Below are 16,090 nucleotides of genomic sequence, written 5' to 3'. Positions count from 1 at the left end.
TCACACAAATTATACTACATGATGTTACATTACCTCCTTCCACTGCATCACACTAATTATACTACATGATGTCACATTACCTCCTACCACTGCATTACACTAATTATACTACATGATGTCGCATTAACTCTAGGCTCCTACCACTGCATCACACTAATTATACTACATGATGTCACAATTCCTCCTACCACTGCATCACACTAATTATAGGTTTACGTTAAGGGCGGGGTGGCGCCGATGCCGTTTCTTGCACACAGCGCTAAAATGTCTACTTACAGCACTGCTACCCAGCTATTACTAATAACTTCCCTACATCATACTAACTAGGTTATATAATACCTTCTGACATATTACATCCCACTACCCAGCTATTACTAATAACTTCCCTACATCAAACTAACTAGGTTATATAATACCTTCTGCCATATTACATCCCCCTACCCAGCTATTACTAATAACTTCTCTACATCATACTAACTAGGTTATATATTACCTTCTGCCATATTACATTCCCCTACCCAGCTATTACTAATAACTTCCCTACATCATACTAACTAGGTTATATAATACCTTCTGCCATATTACATCACCCTTCCCAGCTATTACTAATAACTTCCCTACATCATACTAACTAGGTTATATATTATCTTCTGCCATATTACATTCCACTACCCAGCTATTACTAATAACTTCCCTACATCATACTAACTAGGTTATATAATACCTTCTGCCATATTACATTCCACTACCCAGGTATTACTAATAACTTCCCTACATCATACTTACTAGGTTATATATTACCTTCTGCCATATTACATTCCACTACCCAGCTATTACCAATAACTTCCCTACATCGTACTAACTAGGTAATATATTACCTTCTGCCATATTACATCCCCCTACCCAGCTATTACTAATAACTTCCCTACATCATACTAACTAGGTTATATATTACCTTCTGCCATATTACATCCCCCACCCAGCTATTACTAATAACTTCCCTACATCGTACTAACTAGGTTATATATTACCTTCTGCCATATTACATTCCCCTACCCGGCTATTACTAATAACTTCCCTACATCGTACTAACTAGGTTATATAATACCTTCTGCCATATTACATTCCACTACCCAGCTATTACTAATAACTTCCCTACATCGTACTAACTAGGTTATATATTACCTTCTGCCATATTACATTCCCCTACCCAGCTATTACTAATAACTTCCCTACATCATACTAACTAGGTTATATATCACCTTCTGCCATATTACATTCCACTACCCAGCTATTACTAATAACTTCCCTACATGTACTAACTAGGTTATATATTACCTTCTGCCATATTATATCCCCCTACCCAGCTATTACTAATAACTTCCCTACATCATACTAACTAGGTTATATATTACCTTCTGCCATATTACATCCCCCTACCCAGCTATTACTAATAACTTCCCTACATCGTACTAACTAGGTTATATATTACCTTCTGCCATATTACATTCCCCTACCCAGCTATTACTAATAACTTCCCTACATCGTACTAACTAGGTTATATATTACCTTCTGCCATATTACATTCCCCTACCCAGCTATTACTAATAACTTCCCTACATCATACTAACTAGGTTATATAATACCTTCTGCCATATTACATTCCACTACCCAGCTATTACTAATAACTTCCCTACATCGTACTAACTAGGTTATATATTACCTTCTGCCATATTACATTCCCCTACCCAGCTATTACTAATAACTTCCCTACATCATACTAACTAGGTTATATAATACCTTCTGCCATATTACATTCCACTACCCAGCTATTACTAATAGCTTCCCTACATCATACTAACTAGGTTATATATTACCTTCTGCCATATTACATCCCCCTACCCAGCTATTACTAATAACTTCCCTACATCATACTAACTAGGTTATATATTACCTTCTACCATATTACATTCCCCTACCCAGCTATTACTAATAACTTCCCTACATCATACTAACTAGGTTATATATTACCTTCTGCCATATTACATCCCCCTACCCAGCTATTACTAATAACTTCCCTACATCATACTAACTAGGTTATATATTACCTTCTGCCATATTACATCCCACTACCCAGCTATTACTAATAACTTTCCTACATCATACTAACTAGGTTATATATTACCTTCTGCCATATTACATCCCTCTACCCAGCTATTACTAATAACTTCCCTACATCATACTAACTAGGTTATATATTACCTTCTGCCATATTACATTCCCCTACCCAGCTATTACTAATAACTTCCCTACATCATACTAACTAGGTTATATATTACCTTCTGCCATATTACATCCCTCTACCCAGCTATTACTAATAACTTCCCTACATCATACTAACTAGGTTATATAATACCTTCTGCCATATTACATCCCCCACCCAGCTATTACTAATAACTTCCCTACATCATAATAACTAGGTTATATATTACCTTCTGCCATATTACCTCATCATACTTACTATTCTGCATTCCGCCTTCTGCCATGTTATCATCCATCACCTAACTACTATTAACACCTTGCTTCCTAACATCATACTTGTTACGTAACATACTGCCTACTGTCACATTACATCCCACCACCTGTTAGTAACCCCTCCTTACAGCATACTATGCTACATACTTCCTACTGCCACCTTACCTGGTGCAGGGCGGGTGCTATACAGCAGTGCACACTGTGCTAACTGTAAATTCTGTCTCATTTGCCACAATTTCTGTGGGCTGCACATTCCGTTCATACATAGGATTCTCAAATGTTGCCCGGCCATTTGTGTTCTCATGTCCTGTGAAGCCATTAAATGGAACCTTGGGTCTTCTTCTGGGAAAATGATAAAATTAGTGATCGAGGCCAAAAATCATTATGAATATGCGAAAACAAATATGAGGAAGGCATACTTATTGCAGATATTTAATATTTGTGCATTAAAAATATAAAACATCCATGATGTTATTCTCTGTCTCACTACAATATGGGTATGAAACTATTATTTAAATGTGACTGTTTATGGTGGATTCTAAATATAGACTATATGAATGGAGGTCTGGTCCCCCCGAAGTTTTGCATACATTCAGACATGCTTATTGTTGATATACCTATATATAGCCAGATTCATCTACATTTTAAAGGTATTCATATTATTGTTTGTAATTGTTCTCTTTTTATTTAAAGGCATTTGTGGACTTTGTCTTTTCGGCTGCGTTTTGTTTGCACTGTTGGCTTCTTCGTAGCGGAGTGTGTGCGTCATGTGACTGGAATGTGCTGAAAGTCTTCCCTGCATAGATGTACATATTATACCTTGCTACAAACTCATCCTCTGCCAACCACACTGGAAATGTAAGAACACTGATACTGGCAGATAATGTGGTATTGGCGGTGGCATGGTTGCATTTCTTTGTGAAGAATGATGGCTGTTCCAATCCAGAATAGTCGGGATCCATGAGATATATACACTGTTAGACAGTGCGTATAACCATAGATATAATCTATGCACGGAACTGTACTGGCAAATTACACCATAAGAGTCACATTTATATAATTTATGGAAAAATCCTGGAAATGTTTTCATTATCAATTCATATATGTTGTTCTCTATACAAATAAAATTATATAAAATAAAATCTTTTATCAAATTAGGAGATGTATTTTGTAAGGCTTTAGTAGTCATTTTGGTTTGAAGCAGAGTTGTTTTGCCCCTAATTCGGCAGCGCTGATTACAACTGTAAGGATCATACCTGTGTTTGTAGAGATATAGGACGAAACCAGCAATGATGAGAGCTATAAAAGGCACAAGAATAGCAGCTGCCACAGAGCTGCTGTTGGATGGGAAGTGTCCTATGGTGTCAGGACTATTTTCTAATAATCTCCTGTCTGTGAGAGTAAAGAGACAGAATAGGTCAGTCATAGTCACACCAATCTTACATCCATATCAGGACTCATATTCGAAGTATGATTATCCTGGTTTGTTGATTTCAGTGGTAAATGACAAGCACGGCAGCCAGTCACAGGTTGCAAGTTTATGTCTTTAAATATGTAATTACAATAGTTAGGCCAGGAGCTATGCTTGCATCATCCATGTCCCTCATTGGAGGGTATTCAGCAGCACACGGACTTGAGATGCGATCACATCTCCATGTGTGCCGCCGTAGTGCGCACGTGCAGGAGCCGCACTGCTTGTGCGCACATGGGCATCTCACATATGCGAATGCCTCAGCCTGATTGACAGGGTGGCGATGCAGCGTTGCAGGGGCATCAACTCTGCGGTGGGCCGGCGTGTCAACGGAAACAGGGGCAAGTTCTGGACGGTCGTGTGACGTCACAAGCAGCCACTGTGGGCCGAAAAATGACGGTGCTGCACCTTTTTTCGCAAATCAGCGTTGCGATCGCAATTACATTGCGAATGCAACGCTGCAGGTATTTGCATGCTGGGCGACCTTGCCCTGTGCATCCTCCAGCATGCGATCGCAGCCAGCTGCAGTTTTGCTAAATTAGCAAAACTGCAACTGAAGCTGAATAAAGTCCATTGGCAAGAGTCACTCTTCTAGTAATTCTTATGCCTAAGTTTCCATACTGTGTATAACCCATGTCTGATTGGTGCGATCTTCTTATACAACGGCTAGATGGACCAACCAACCAACCACAGATTAACCAGTAATTTCATGTTGCTGATTTTAATCAAAGAAGGCGTAGACACACAGTCATACACAGTAACAAAGTGTTGTTCCTTTTACAGTAGTGGGACCCAGTACTTTACAAATGCTAACTACTTTTAAGTTCATGACAGTGGATGGCATAGGTAGGTGTGCATCCCATTATGTGATCTTTTGCTCCACTGCGTGCTAGAGAGACCAGCAACCCTCCATTTACAGAGCAGAGTCTCTTCTTTTAAGTTGTTAGGCCTGGGTGGTCATAAGACATCTTGGTCAAATATAAAGAACATGCAGTGTAATGCTGTATCTCTCCTAAAGGTAACCCGAGATTACAATATAAAACATTTCAGTTCTAACAGAGCTCAGTAATAAACTGTCACATTTCTGCCAGAGGAAATATAAAGAACATGTTATTTTTGTCTTCAGACATCTTCTTATCATGATATCTTTTGTGTTTTACAAAGGTTCTTGGAGACCATTAATGAGGACTTGCTCTGGGCCCATTGATGTCTTCAGACAGTCTTGGTCTTATGTGTATAATAGAAATAAATCTATTCTACCAATAGTGAAAAGTCTTTGTGCTGTCAGGTATATGTGCCCCAAAACACCTGCTCACCCACACTAAGCAGTTGTACAGGCATATTAAATAAGTATAATGTGGTAAGGTGATGGAACAATGTATAACCTGTGTGGCCTTTCCAAAAATCTACTTACCTATGCATTCAGAATTATGCTATGAAAAGAAAAAGTTACATTCCTGACTTTTAAGAAAAAGCTTTTACTAATTCTAGTAACATCTTATACTATAGCATACTTGACCACAAGCTCTGATGTCTCTTTTCAAGTTATATAACAGACAGAATTGAGGATAAGGGATACATGTGATAGGAGACTTTGCCTTACACTGATCATTTAAGCTTTGCAAACCATGCCCAGTTGTCATAGTTAAGAAAAAAAAATGCAAAGGCCACAGAGAGAGCCAGCACAGATGGCCAATAAGTAGAGATGAGCGGGTTCGGTTTTACTTGGCTTTACTTGGATCTCAAAACGGCATCTTCTTGGCTCACGGATGTCACGTGTTTTGGATCGCCAATAAGAAAAATCCGGATAAAACCGAACTGGCGTTAATTCTGGCGTTAAATCCGTACCTGCTCATCTCTACCAATATGTCTGCTCTGAGTCCATGAACCCACTAATGTGAAACCACCATAGGCGTAAATGTGCAATAAAAATATGATGCCCAGTACTATTTTGTAGTATTACTAGTAATTACCCCCATAACTGTCTTCCTTCCACCAGATTCATGTAATTAATAACACATCCTTGGGCATACTGCCACTCATATAGCCATCAGTGTAATGGAGAGTGTTGGCCATGTTCTTGTAGCACACATCCTCCCTATTCTTCTTTCCAGGGTTTCCTCCATGGTGGGCAGTTAGTGCTGACATCAACACTGTTAAGCCCACCTGGCCCAGCCTCAGGGACACTGCTGGACTCTTCAGGATCCAGGGAGATTACTACTATTTCAAGGAATCTCTCTGACATTCAGGGATACTCAAGAAGTATGCACTAAGGGCGAAGCCAATTCTTAGTGCATGTTATTTTAGTGCTGTTGAACTATATCTAACATTGATAACGCAGTTCATGTGAGATGCAGCAAATTGGCTAGGTTTACCTATTCTTTGAAGACCAAACTGTCCAAATCCTTTTCCACGCACAAAGCCTTGATAAACATATGTTCCCCCACCAGATTCAGAAGAAACCTATAGGTGAGAATAACACAGAAAATCCATTAGATTTGACAATTTGGACTGTGCTACACCAGAGATGGTCAGCATATTATGTAGTATATTATGTAATTTGCACCCTTGGAAACACTTGTATTTCTGGTGGCATTTTATTATTTGTGACTTGTATGACCAGCTATTCATGCATTAGCCTCTGGCAACTGCTATGTGAAAATGCAGCGCTAGTGCTCTCTGAAGCATTGATGCAGGGAATAGTGCATACATTTGTGGATTCGGCAGTTACTACTGTGTGTGGCCCTTTCTATCAACTGAATCCCTGAACCTGCAGTGTAGGGCCATAATGAGAGAATAAAGAACACAAGTCACTAAAAGTGACTTAAAGACAGTGGATCACTCCATGATATTAGAAGTCTGAATAAACAGTGACAGTATAACACAACAATGAGGATTACCCATTATGCAGCTTTCTGAATTGGGAACTGCCAGGCAGAAAATACAGAAGGGGATTCAACAAGTGACTTCTACAGTCGGAAGTCTCCAACTTCAATTATTTATGTTTCTGTCATTCAGAAGATAATGTAGTATGGGGATGCTCTCATCAGACTGAACAACAGTATGTATGTGGTATACAGTTTCAGAAACTATAAACTGCACCCCTGATTTGGAATATATATGTTATTCCGACCTGACTAAACATATGTATAGTATGTTGTTACATATAGTAACAGTACTGCATCCCATTGTGTCTGTACAGCAGAGTTTCTACTTTATTAAGCAATGCATGTAATGTGATAAAAAGAGCTTTTTCACAAGTGGATAAAGGTAGGTTGCAATCTGGTTCTACAATGCAGTTATCATATAAATGCACATTTTGTCTCTATAATTAGCAGTATAGAAACATAGCATGTGACAATAAATAAGAGACACTTATCCATCTGCCCATCTACTGTAAAACCTCAGAGATTATTACAATCATTTATATTTAGAATAGCTCAATGTCTGTAGCAGGCATTCATTTTTGAGATGACAGGGATGAGTTTCCTTATCATTCAGTCATCTGTCTCTATTCTTACATGTCTACAGCAATGAACGGATATGCACTGCAATCCGCTTCAGGCCCAGTCATACCTTGAGATCTACAACACTGGACTGTACTACATTATTTTTATGCAAATTGTATCTTGGCTTCCTTTACGTGTTGTCAGGAGGTATACTTGTATTAGAGGATATTTGGTTGTCAGTGTTGCAATGGGTAAGAGTTTCCAAAATGCAAAAAAATTCTGTAATGTAACTTACAGAGCTACAGTAAAACTCACATTGTTATACACGTACACAGTACATGAGACACAGTGTAAACACAAGGAATGAGATGGCATTTAATATCCTTGGCAGATGTTAAACCTCTAGATTAGCATCATCACACATTTAGTAGCAACCAGGGTGTTAATGTTTTTAAGGAGGTTGGTCTTTTAGCATTATATGTTTTTGGCCTATCAGAGCTTGAGTGGTGTGTTGTGGGCATTTCTATCCATATTATTTTTAGTAAAATAATGTAAAAATAGGTGTTTCACACCCGTTTCACATTATTTTGATATCACAGGTATTGCCAATGGCCAATTGGAGGAGATTTCGCAAATTTCTCCTCCAAGCCCTACATTTTTAATTTTTTTTAGTAATCTGATGCATCTCCCATACTTGTTATGGGAAATGCGATCTGCTCAAACTTACTAAAAATACCGGAGGAAGCCCTGTGACAATAACGCTATATTCAGATAGCGTTAATAGAGCTTCCCTCCGATTCCTTGGCTCTAGCTTGAACACCTTAAGTCAGAGTTTCCCTAACGCCACTGTTACAGCCCAGGTTTTAAGGATATCCATGCTTAAATGTAGATGATTAAATCAAATTGACTGTGATACCTATTAAGTCATCTATGCGCTAGCATGGATAGCCTTAAAACCTGGAATGTAATTGCAGAGTTTGGGAAACTCTGCCTAAGGTTGGCCCCCATCTAGCTCTTCCTCGAATTACATTTTTGGCTGCCAGTTGGCCTTGTTGGCAATATTTAATTGTTTTATCACCGGCGCAGACATTTCAGCTCGCACACCCTGGGGGTGGCAAGTGAAATGCACGAAAAGTTACCCTTTTGGGTGCCCAAACTGGACTTTTTACGTTGCGCCCATTAGTTTGATTGAGTTTAGCCACTTTATGTGGCTAAATTTGACCTCTCTGGACGCGTTATGTGCAAAAAAAAAAGATCAATTGAATATCGCCCCGCGATCTCCTGTCACTTTAGACGGGATATCAGGTGCGATATAACAAATTAATATTGCCCTTTAAGTGATAATGCATGTAGTAATGTATGTCACCATACCTTTCCCCTTTTATAAGTAATTAAAGCTGAACCTTTTCCTCACCAATATGTCTCTGAGTCTTTACTTTAGCTAAGTTTATATTGTTTTTACCAGTGTATACTGTAAATGTAGGCTGTCATCAGGCGATAAAAAGTTTATGTTTCTGAGAATGTATGATGATCCATTGATGTATAGTATCATCATAAGATTCAGACTTACATGGCCATCCAAAGCCCAGCTATCTATCTTGAACTTCTCCATGACAATGTCTTTTGGTCCCCGGATCTGATATGCCTGGAGAAGAAGGTGAAATTCTTCCTTTTTGTAAATACCTGTGATAAATAAGGAAGACATTATGTGAATGCTATACTTTCATAGAATGAAATATCTACAAAATCTACTGGAATATAATTTAATAGGACAAGAAGTCTCTATACAAAATACATTAATTAGCATATACATAATCTGGTCCAACTCCCCAATGTTTATGTTCTATATATATATAAAATATTGAACTTGTTCGGCTAAATGTAATAGCCTACAAATTCCGGAGGTGCAGGACTTTTGTGCGATTCTCCCCATTTTTTTAAAGCAGCAATCATTTACAAGGCAAAACAGGTTGGTTGTTCCTGTAAATGATTGCTGTTTTAAAATCCCGGGCAGACTCGCACAGAACTCCCGCACCTCCGGAACGTGGACGCTATTACATTTAGCTGGGTTGTATGCTGAAAATTTGCCTTTATTGCTGTATTTGGATTGTAAGGTTTTGGGGTAGGGAAGGGAGACACCTCAGTCTTAAATATTTTCCCGTTGCACTTGTTATATTGTGCAATGGATGTTTTTTAGTAATTTGTAAGATGATGTGTTCAGAGGCATCACTGGGCGTGGTGACACCCGGTGCGTGCTATTCACTAATACCCCCACGCCGGAGGCGCTCCCGCCCAAAAAGGGGGCATGACCTAACTAAAGGAGGCATGGCCTCGCGGGATCTCTGTTTCGCCACTCCGGGAGTGTGTCCAGCATCCTGGCTGCCTTCGGAGACTGGGATATCTGTGTGCCATCTCTTCATGTGTGACAGGTGCCGAGTGATGCAGGAGAATATCACACTGCAACACCCGGCTCCTGTCACTGCAGGAGAGCGAGCACTTTGGTGTCACCCCTTCCGAGGGCGACACCAAGTTGCGGGCCGCACCCCCTGAACCTGGTTTGTGACGCCACTGGATGTGTTCATTGTGCAGTCACTGCACTACCATATGAATAAACATATACATATAATAATCAAAAATACCATATCCTGAGACGGACATGCATATTTTGAGTGGGGGTGGTGCCCTGCCCCCATGAACTGCTGTCACTGCTGCAACGGATTAGGACATTCAGCGAAAGAGAACCCTGCGCCAATATAAGTATTGAGAAGAGCAAACCAATGGGACCCTTATACATTTTTCTTGTACATAATATACATTTGTTTTTCATTAATAAGTAGTAGGCTACACTCACAGTGGGACAAAATGTATTCAGTGATATGATGGTTGGGCTGGCTTCAGCCTTCTAGCCTCACCTGATACTTGCAGCTCTACCCCACTGTGATCAATCATGGTGGCATTAACTTTACTGTTTCCAACCTCATAACTGGTGACCGTGAGCATTGCTGGTTGTTTTCTTCCTTGATATTCATAAGACCCTTTCCAAAGAGAGTCCTTGGCAAAGACATCAGCAGGAACTGTAATGGTAACATTATCATTATAGCTTTCTTGCTCTAACTACTTTCTAGATAATAATATCAACTATGATTACATATTCAGACATTTTCTGAAACTAAAAACCAATTTAAACCCACGATCACGGTACGCTGCATCAGCCAGGAGTTCATTCTGTCTTTTTCATTCCACATTGCCGTTCTTGACATTTTACTACTTTGACCTTTTACTACTTTGATTTCAATAAAAGGAGATGTCCGGTTGTGAACATTTTTTTCCACCCAAACTTTAATGAAAATACTAGTAGGATGACATACTTATTGGATCAAGTCAAAGATTACCAAGATTTTAATTACAAATAAGTAACATCAACTCATATAATGGTGTTCTCTAACTGGATAATGCCATTCAGTCTATGAGGATTCAGACGTAAGTACTGGGCGTCATAAGAACATCATCAAATCAATTATCAGTCTTACAGCCCAGCAAGTAAACAAAGCTCTTACCGGATATTTTTTGGATGGGAGGATCTTTAACTGGGAAAATAGGTTTTCCACTGGGTCTGACATCAGCTGGAAAAGAAACCCACTGGTGAGGTAAGGCTGTGGCACATCACACACAGACCTGTCAGCTGTACTGTTTACTTGCCTCATGCTGTAAATTACATATCAGTGCTGTCCAAGTGCTAACACTTGGGAGCTAATGTTCAGCCACATTAGTACATGGAGGACTTCAAAATCCCACTACACCAAGCAACTGTTAGTGAGCCATGGCAAATAGGACAAACTTTGTGTTTGTTCATAGTAGAGCGAAAAAGAAATATGCTGACATAGAGGAAAATGGTCTGTTACTGTTCCATAAAAGTGAATACAGTCATGCATGCAATAATAAAAACGATAACTAACAATTGTACATCCACCTCAACTATCCACTACACACTGCCCATATCCAGCACAAGCAGTGCATCCCCACAAAATGCAGTTCTAATGACCACCATTTAGAGTAAAACCTTGTATGTACTGTATGACAGAGATATAACATATATAGAGACCCATCAAACAAAATATCCTCACTATGTTAGCCCAGGCCCTAAACACAAACAATCACCAATGCAAGACTCTCAGGAACAGGGTGCTAATAAGAACGTACTTTTAGCTCTGTGATTGGTTGTAGCGCAGAAGCTGCATTTCTTATTCTGCTCTCCAGCCAATTGGAAATTAGTATTCAGGGATCTGTGATTAGCTGGGGTTTACTATAAGGCATACAGTCACAGTGATAAGGTTACTTCTGCATATGGTTTAGAAACACAGGTGGTCATTCCGAGTTGTTCGCTCTGTAATTTTTTTCGCATCGCAGCGATTTTCCGCTAACTGCGCATGCGCAATGTTCGCACTGTGACTGCGCCAAGTAAATTTGCTATGCAGTTAGGTATTTTACTCACGGCATTACGAGGTTTTTTCTTCGTTCTGGTGTTCGTAATTTGATTGACAGAAAGTGGGTGTTTCTGGGCGGAAACTGGCCGTTTTATGGGAGTGTGTGAAAAAACGCTACCGTTTCTGGGAAAAACGCGGGAGTGGCTGGAGAAACGGGGGAGTGTCTGGGCGAACGCTGGGTGTGTTTGTGACGTCAAACCAGGAACGACAAGCACTGAACTGATCGCACTGGAAGAGTAAGTCTCGAGCTACTCAGAAACTGCAAAGAAATTTCTATTCGCAATTTTGAGAACCTTTCGTTCGCAATTTTGATAAGCTAAGATTCACTCCCAGTAGGCGGCGGCTTAGCGTGTGCAAAGCTGCTAAAAGCAGCTTGCGAGCGAACAACTCGGAATGAGGGCCACAGATTTTAATATCAGATCAGCATACAGTATATGTATCCACATCTGTTACCCAAGGGTGTTGGGTGCCTGACATGTATACAGTAAAATAGCTGCACAGCCATGGGAACAAGAGGAAGGATAAAGGAGCTGTATGCTTGAGAATATCCTGAATCATACAAAGGCAATGAACTGCATTCTTCTGTTAACTTTGCAGTTTCATAGTGCAAATATCTACCTGATTAACCTAGCTGGAAGTGCCTTAACAAGAGGTGCCCTCTTACCCTGACACACAGGAGGCTTCCCTGTCCAGCTCCCATCCACCCTGCAGGTTCTATGCTCGGAGCCCCCAGTGAGGTAAAAACCAGCTTGGCAAGTGTAGATCAATGTGTAGCCTAAGGATGGTAAGTCTATTGCTCCGACATTGGCATGAGCGGGTGTTTCAGGCTGTCGGCAGTTGTGGGCTGTAGAAAACAGAAGATACACAAATGTCAATAAACATTAACTTACAAATGCATCCCATACACCTAGCACCTAAACAGCAAATGGTGTGAGACCGAAAGGTGTAGCGTACCACCTTTTTCTTTATATTTTGTGTCTAATTTGCATCGCATACGCAGCAAAGCGCCGCTCAAAGTGTGCAGGAGAAGCTGGGCTGCAGCTTTAACCACACAGGAATTTAAATTGAAACAAGTACAAAGTCGCAGATGATGCGCAACGGAACTTGACTGATGAGAGAAAGCCGCGGCTGCTGCATCATAGCACTGTGTTTACAGACACAGACTCATTTGCACACAGATGTACAAATGTTGCACATCATACTGATCAGTGCAATCTAGCATAGTAGCTTTGTCACTTCCAGTTGCTAGTGCTATTTTGATGAATAAGATGCACATTTTCAGTGAGAAAGATGAAAATTCACCCAGGACCTGGTGCCCTGAGAGGGGCTGTTTGACGTGACTGAAGCCATAGAATGTGAGGACACAGTGGTATAATCATTTTAAATTTCAAACTAATTTTAAACAGATAATAAATTACTCTTAACATCCACACCAAGCAAAAGTTTTAATAATCTTATTTGGCTCATCAATTTTTGGCTTACCTTAGTATAGAATTTAAAGTAATTGCTCAATTCTGATTCTACATCACGTTTATTATTTGTTCTTATCAGCAACGTGTGCCACCGGGGCCATACAGCCTAATATGTGTTAAGCCTGGAGAAGTGATAAAGCAGTGATAAGTGGAAGGTGATAACGCCCCAGCCACTAGCGTATCTGTAATGGGTGCGGTGTGTGCAGTGCACACGGGCCCCTGGGGCCAGAGGGGGCCCACACTGCACCCATTTCTCCTGTACTTACCTTTCCGGCATCCATCGGCGACTGTGTGTGAGCCCCCTCCTCTCCCGTAGCCGTCACAGCCGCTGCTAGCGCACTGAGCACTAGAGACTCTGGCACAGGGCCAGTGTCTACAGCGCATGCGCAGGACTCCGGAAAAATGGCACGACGGGCAGACTGCACATGGGTCCTCTCCTCTCTAGAAATGCTGCTGGCACCAACCAATCATTACTGGTTTGAAAAATGAAAGTTAGGAGCTGATTGGCTGGTGCGTTATCACCTTCCACTTATCACTTCTTTATCACTGCTTTATCACTTCTCCAGGCTTAATACATCTGCCTCTAAAGCTAAATGTACCTTTCTCATAAATATTAAACTTTTGCATTTTGATATTTACTAAACACTCAAATCATACCATTTATAACTATGAAAAATAAATACATTTACTATACATTCAGAACTTACGAATGCACTCTGGTTGCACCCCACTCCAAGTCAAGTTTGGGAGGCAGGTCCGTGTGGTGGAGCCCTGAAGGAGGTATCCCTTCTGACACTTAAATTGTACTATATTGCTAACCTGCATTTATGGGGAGACAGAGGGCGAGAAAGAAGAAGAGAGGCACAAGAGAGATGAACAAGAGTCTTACTTTTACGTTCTTACGTTTCTTTCTTGTAGTTATAAACATGTTCCCTTTATGAATAACTTGTAGCATGGTTCAATGTATGTTACATTGTTAGCACCATCCACTCTGATCTGAGCTGTCTGGAAATAATAGTGTTTTTATCCTTATGAAAGATCCTTTTTGAAGCTTTTTCAGCAAGTTTTCAGTAAAGCTCTCAGGGTATGGACATTAACATGGGAAGAAAAGCTTCTTTTTAAAAATAAAACATAAAAATATATCATTGTTTTGCCTTAGGATTTTAAGTATAGCAAAGAACTGTAACAATAAATGTTAGCACCTGGATCAAGAACAAAAATGGACAATTGTATCCAAATTAAGCTAAAACACGAATTCCCTGTGGCTCCTTTGAGTTGTGTGCCCTAGGTGGCTGCCTCTCTTGCAATGTTTTAGTTTCGTACTGTCTTGTACTCAGTGTTCAAAAAATAAAATTACAGGTATACCTTACAGTATTTATTAATTACCCCCCTCCCCTTGTTTCCCCCCAGTACTTATTATCAGCAGGAATTTTGGCTTCTGTAAACATCTGAGCTTTGGGGTCCGCAGTGAAATGAAAGCCAGCTCCTGACTGAAGGCTGTGCATTTCTCCAATCAGATGAATGAAACGTGATTCTAAATGTAATTGTCGTCCATACTTTTGGGTGATGTTTTTACTTTTGATGAGCATGCACATAATAATCATCGCTCATATCTTTTATTCAAACCAAGGATGGAATATAAGAGCCTGCGAGAAGCAAGATGTGTGAGACTTTGCAAGTTCATCCATTTTATTTTTACAAGTAGCTATAGTTTCCACGGGTAAATTATTGCCACTTTAAAAAAAAAACTGGGAGAAATTCCCACACTTTCTGCTTCTCACAGGCTATTACATTCCCCCTCCCCCCCACCCCAACTGTAAAAAAAATGGACTTCACAAATGTTCAGTTTCTTAAATAACTCCTAATGAGTTAGTAAAATATTACTTGTATCCAGAATAAATAAGATATAATCACCATGGTCTAAATTATACACCATTTCCATTTTAACGCTCATAAATCTTTCATTTCCAGATTGCTTGGGTTAGAGGGCATATTGATCAGTAATACATAGTTCAAGCAGTCAAGATGCTGTGTCAATGTTCTAATCAATTCCTGATTTGATGCATACAGCAGAACATATCCCCTACTCTAGAGGCTCTTCATATAGACCACTGCTTTCTCTCTACCCTAGGCAAGGAATGTTTGCAGCAAGTGCTTTATAGGATTTTACAGATCGGTATCTCCCAGGCGACGATTCGTACTTCTCTGTTTTGTTTGAGAACTGTTGGCCACATAGCATAATGAATACACATTTTTTTGGAGAGAAAATATTATTTTGCTGTGTACTATTAATAATACCTGAGCAGTTTCTGTCATCATAGGTTCTGCACTAACTAATTTAGTTTATTGTGATTACATAACAATATAATTTCACATAAAGGAGACGGTTCTACTTTACCTGGAACCCCTGAGAGCCGTTCTGCATTCCAAAGGCAGGGATCCCTGGATCAGTGCAGGTTGTGTGGGAGGGATCTGTAAAATGAATGTGATATGATTCATTATTGAATATGTAAATTGCTTTATAAATCCAAGCGCTGTTATTAATGTTTTCTCTTATTGTGAAGATTTTTTTGGTTTCAATTTAAAGCAGTCCCATGGTGTGAGTGCTCAGATCATTTCATACAGTAAGTTATACCACTTTCACATCGCTATAGTGGGTCACACCCGGGACTTGTGCAC

The 16,090-nt window shown here is 39.9% G+C and overlaps 1 protein-coding gene and 1 long non-coding RNA gene across 6 annotated transcripts in view; one reads left to right on the top strand and one right to left on the bottom strand.

The window, feature by feature from the left end:
• LOC135033758 (uncharacterized) overlaps positions 1 to 3,692 on the top strand; it is a 138,288-nt gene extending 134,596 nt beyond the window's left edge. For all 3 annotated transcript variants that reach the window (XR_010229107.1, XR_010229113.1, XR_010229101.1), the window contains exon 4: positions 3,229 to 3,692. This is a non-coding gene — a long non-coding RNA (uncharacterized LOC135033758). The remainder of the gene's footprint in view (positions 1 to 3,228) is intronic.
• Positions 1 to 16,090, bottom strand: part of LOC135033722 (CUB and sushi domain-containing protein 2-like) — a 1,450,369-nt gene that overhangs the window by 6,487 nt on the left and 1,427,792 nt on the right. For 2 of the 3 annotated variants that reach the window (XM_063954204.1, XM_063954206.1), the window contains 9 exons: positions 15,810 to 15,883; positions 14,119 to 14,230; positions 12,604 to 12,783; positions 11,013 to 11,078; positions 10,368 to 10,529; positions 9,026 to 9,138; positions 6,382 to 6,469; positions 3,792 to 3,927; positions 2,701 to 2,877 (listed from right to left, as the gene is read on the bottom strand). In XM_063954204.1, the coding sequence (XP_063810274.1) occupies positions 2,718 to 2,877; positions 3,792 to 3,927; positions 6,382 to 6,469; positions 9,026 to 9,138; positions 10,368 to 10,529; positions 11,013 to 11,078; positions 12,604 to 12,783; positions 14,119 to 14,230; positions 15,810 to 15,883 (1,091 nt within the window). In that variant the 3' untranslated portion in view covers positions 2,701 to 2,717. The remainder of the gene's footprint in view (positions 1 to 2,700; positions 2,878 to 3,791; positions 3,928 to 6,381; positions 6,470 to 9,025; positions 9,139 to 10,367; positions 10,530 to 11,012; positions 11,079 to 12,603; positions 12,784 to 14,118; positions 14,231 to 15,809; positions 15,884 to 16,090) is intronic. The other variant, XM_063954205.1, reaches the window with a different exon arrangement.

This window comes from Pseudophryne corroboree, chromosome 2 (assembly GCF_028390025.1).
Source record: "Pseudophryne corroboree isolate aPseCor3 chromosome 2, aPseCor3.hap2, whole genome shotgun sequence".
In the NCBI taxonomy this organism is placed as follows: Eukaryota; Metazoa; Chordata; class Amphibia; order Anura; family Myobatrachidae; genus Pseudophryne; species Pseudophryne corroboree.
This window is presented reverse-complemented; position numbering and strand designations above follow the sequence as displayed.